Source organism: Nuphar pumila, chromosome 17, assembly GCF_984573655.1.
Source record: "Nuphar pumila chromosome 17, dmNupPumi1.hap1.1, whole genome shotgun sequence".
NCBI classification, from domain to species: domain Eukaryota; kingdom Viridiplantae; phylum Streptophyta; class Magnoliopsida; order Nymphaeales; family Nymphaeaceae; genus Nuphar; species Nuphar pumila.
Genome location: NC_143265.1, coordinates 9548215 through 9552559, shown reverse-complemented (window position 1 = coordinate 9552559; position 4345 = coordinate 9548215). Strand labels below are relative to the sequence as shown.

The window sequence follows — 4345 nt, the reverse complement described above, 5'->3', positions numbered from 1 at the left end:
TTCTTGGTAGAAAACATGGAAGAATGTTTCCTATCAAAAAGTGTACTTTTTAAAAAAAAAATTACCAGAGAAAAAGTTTCTCGGGTTTAAAAGAGTTGAAAAATCTTTATAAAATTATTTTTCATCACTTTTCCTACATCTTTCTCACTTCCAAACGTGCCCTAAACAAACTCGACTTGGCTATCGAGCTCAACTAGATTTCAATAGAATCAATGCACCAGCTCTAGTGAAACAACCTGAACACAAGTTGGTTGGTTATGAAAAATGTACATTCTTCACAAGCCTAGAATAATAAGATTGAATTCTAAACCGATTCACCCAAGCATAAAGTGATTCTTTAAAAAAAAATGTATGCAAATGTATGTTCCAAAGCAAGTACCAATAGAATTTTAACACTAGACCTACGCTTGCAAGCAATAAACCATTTATGCTCATCAAACATGGATGAGATTGAACACTTACTACTTATATATATATATATATATATATATATATATATATATATATATATATTGAAAGAAGCTAGGATTTGGCTAACCCATGCGAGCTATCTAACATATCATTGGGATTTGAATATGCAACGTCCCACCACAAGGAGACGTGTGTTCCTATCAACCATGCTAAGCCTTTTATATATATATATATATATATATATATATATAGAGAGAGAGAGAGAGAGAGAGAGAGAGAGACCAACAAAATAAGGATGATGCTAAATGACAGATGCTAATGCATTTTCAATGCTTTATTTAAATCCTGACCGTACTGATGTGATCTATATTTTTAATTTTATAAGAATCACTCTTAGAGTATTTGATTTCAATGGATTGATAGGTTTTTATAAAAAATAAAAAAAAATCAACGGCTTATCATTTTTATAAATTTTTGAAGTTCTAAATACTGTCTTTTCATCCAAATTAAATGCAAGAATCAAGTGTTCTGTTTCTATTAAATCAATCATGCTCAACATCTATGAGGTGAGGATTTCATAAAAGCAAAACACCAAACATCCATTAACATGTTTCATTTACCATTGTGCTGATCCTGCGTCTGAACATTGCAATTACCAAAGCAGCTTCCGATATCATTTTCGTCAGTTTGAGTGAAAAGAACAATACTGTTATTAATAGATAATAACAATAATAAAATAAGCAAATTAATAAAAAACATTCCCTTTTTCAGGTACTTGCAATAATTTGCTGCAATAGAAAATTATTATTTTTCGGGAATAAAACCCTAAAAAATCAGTGGAAAACAACCCAAATGTGAAAATGCCCGCCTGAGAACGTGATCTGGGGATTCCCACTCTGATGACGTGGCGTTCAGTCGGCTATGTGCTAGGTAACAAGTGGATGATCTGGGCCCCACACACCGGCGTCCTATCTGTCACAACAAAGGATCAACCTCTGGAAAAAGGAGAGGCCTCCATGTCAGCTCCCCGTCACCACGCGGCATGTGGGTCCTACACTTTAACCATCTTTCCACTCTGCTGGACCACACCACGTCCGTCACGCCAATTGTTCCCTGCCACCTGGAGACGTACGATTGGGAGTCGCAAAAGCAAGACAAGATGGCTGGCCGCTGGAATGATGCGGCGAGGAAAAAAAATCGCAGGACAAATTTCTGTCCAAAAAAAAAAAATCAATAAATAAATCCTTGAAATTTTTTAAAAAGAAGTTCAATTGCAAATTTACAACGATAAAGATGGACGATATCGGTGAGATCTTTCAAGGGTTGGATATAAATAGCCGTTGATCCTCCCCCTCTCTTCTCATTAACAAAGCTCTTCTCCTTTGTTTGGCTACCAATCTCCAGTTGTTCCCTCTTTGAGAGAGAGAGAGGGAGAGTGTTCTATTGCTTTTGCTGCTCATCTGTTGATTTCTACATCTTCTGTCTCTTGATCACCATGGCCAGTGCAGAGGTAAGAAGCTCTATGAGATCTCCAAAAAAAGCCAGTATTTCTTATGAGTAACCATATCTTCTAATAATAGATTTGTAGTGGGAAAAGGTTAGTGGGGGTGCCTTGAGTCAGTTTCTCTCATAGTCTTCAAAACTTAAATCAGATTCTTTGTTTAAAGTGAGATCTGGTGATGGTCACCATCCATTCTTATGTAGAGACATATCCATTTGGCAACTGAAATGCATCTTGTCCAACAACAATAATAATATCAACAGCATCAAGTGCACTCAGTGTTGCTCAAAAACTAATAACATAAGAGAGGCCTGAATCATGAACTTGGAAGTAGGAACGGGAATGGATCTTCAAGACAACAAAGATCTGTGTAGTGACATGCCAAAATTCTCTATGCATGTTTTCTATCCTCATTTCCTCTACCTTGCTTTAGTTAAAATATCATGCTTTCTGGCTGCAGCTGTAGTTTTACCTGAGCAATCACATGGAAGCTCTCTCTCTCTCTCTCTCTCTCTCTCTCTCTCTCTCTATATATATATATATATATATATATATATATATATATATATATATATATATATATATATATATATATATATAAACATAAAAAGAAAATATTATGTCAGATCTTTCTGAAATCTATATGGTGGCTTTTCTGTAATCATTTTTTTAAATACATGATCATGATCAACATGTTTGAGAATGTATTTGATCGATTTTTTAATCTGTGGCAGGTTGCACCAGCTGCTGTTGAGGTTAAGGCAAGCACAACGGAAGAAGTGAGCGAGCAGACCACCGTGGTGGAAGAGAAAGAGGCACCACCTCCTGAGCCAGCTGCCGATGTGGTGGTGGCTGCCGAGACAACAGAGGCTGAAGTGGTGGACGAGACGAAGGAGACGGTGGTAGAGGCGGAGGAGGTGAAGGTGGAGGAGGAAGCACCAGCACCACAACCGGCAGTGGTGGAGACCAAGGAGGAAGAGCCCCCAGCAGCAGTAGTGGAGGAGAAGAAGGAAGAGACTGTGGAAGAGACAACAGAAGTTGTGGTGGAAGAGGTAACAGAAACAAAGGTTGTTGAGGAAGAAGCAGAGGCTTCACCACCCCTTGTTGTTGAAGAGACTGAGGTCCCACCAGCCCCCACCACCGCTGAAAGCGTTGAGGTTGTGGCTGAGGCAGTTGCTGCAGAGGAGAGCACTGTGGCTGAGTAGAGGTCTTTGGTTGGGTGCTTGTGGCTTTTTTTGGGTTTTGGGGGTTTATGGAGATTCTTAATTAGCAGGTCATTATGGTCTTGGTCAGTCAGATCATAGGGTTTATTATGTGTATTTTTGTTTGATATGGTGTTGCTCTTGGTGGGTGCATGCTGTTGATGTAAAAGGAAGGATTTCCTTCTCTCTGTTTTTTCTTTTTTTTTTAATATAATTAGTTAGTATCCTTATTTAGTTCAATTAAATAATCTCTTTCCACTTGTTACTTATGAACATCCTAGACAACGTATACATTTTTAAGGTTTATTAGTGACTGGCATGGAGAGAATGACTAGATTAATAATTTTACGTGTGGTTTAAAAAAAAAACATATGGGCAGGTTTTTTATTAATGTTAACCTACAGACGTATTTTATATGTTTTACTTAGTAGAAAACATGCTTTAGATGTGGTACTTTTCATGGCTGTGCATATTTTTTCAGAGCCATTACTAAAAGTGGATGACGATAAATATTAAATTTTTTGCGTTAAATTGGTTAAACTCAAAGTGTGTTCTTAAGTAAAACAAACAATAACACATCTATAGGTTTAGATTAAGTGAAAATACATGTAACTATGTTTTTCTTAAGTGTTTAGGAGCTGCTAATTTTCCTCCCTCCCTCCCTCTCTCTCTCTCTCTCTCTCTCTCAAAATATGATTATTTTTCCTACACATTCATGCATTTCATGGAGATTGTTTTAGGGAACTGTATAACTAAATCTATTCTCTTGAAAATTTCCAGCTCCTCAGAGCACTCACTCCGTGGGAGAGTGGGCCGGTTCTAATAGGTTTTTTAATTGTTCAACTGTCCCTAGAATTTTACCTTTATCCCATTTTCATTTAAACAGAATCCCTTAAATCTACTTGTATTCTTTGCAAGGCCAAAAAAGCAACAAGCTCAGGTGTCCAAATCCTGTGTGTCGTCACTATAAGGCATAATTAAAGCAGACTTAACTGTGAAATAAAGGTTCCCAGTTTCATAATTACACAACAACAAAGCAGTAGATTAGCGACGACCACATTCCGTCGCGAATCCGTGGTTAGCGACGGATTAGCGACAACGCGGCGACAGTATGCTTACGTCGCGAATATTTCGACGTTAACTGGCGACGGAATAATTCCGTCGCCAGGTCCGTCGCTAATTGCAACAGAATAACAAGCGCTATATTCCGTCGCCAATCCGCCGGTACTAA

The 4345-nt window shown here is 37.7% G+C and overlaps 1 protein-coding gene across 1 annotated transcript; it reads left to right on the top strand.

Annotated features, from left to right (window-relative positions):
- Nucleotides 1–1779: 1779 nt before the first annotated feature.
- LOC149811591 (uncharacterized) lies at nucleotides 1780–3357 on the top strand. Its single transcript, XM_089993128.1, has 2 exons — nucleotides 1780–1921; nucleotides 2647–3357. The coding sequence occupies exons 1-2, from the start codon at nucleotides 1907–1909 to the stop codon at nucleotides 3115–3117; spliced, it is 486 nt and encodes a 161-aa protein (XP_089849254.1). The 5' UTR covers nucleotides 1780–1906; the 3' UTR covers nucleotides 3118–3357.
- The last annotated feature ends 988 nt before the right edge of the window (nucleotides 3358–4345 follow it).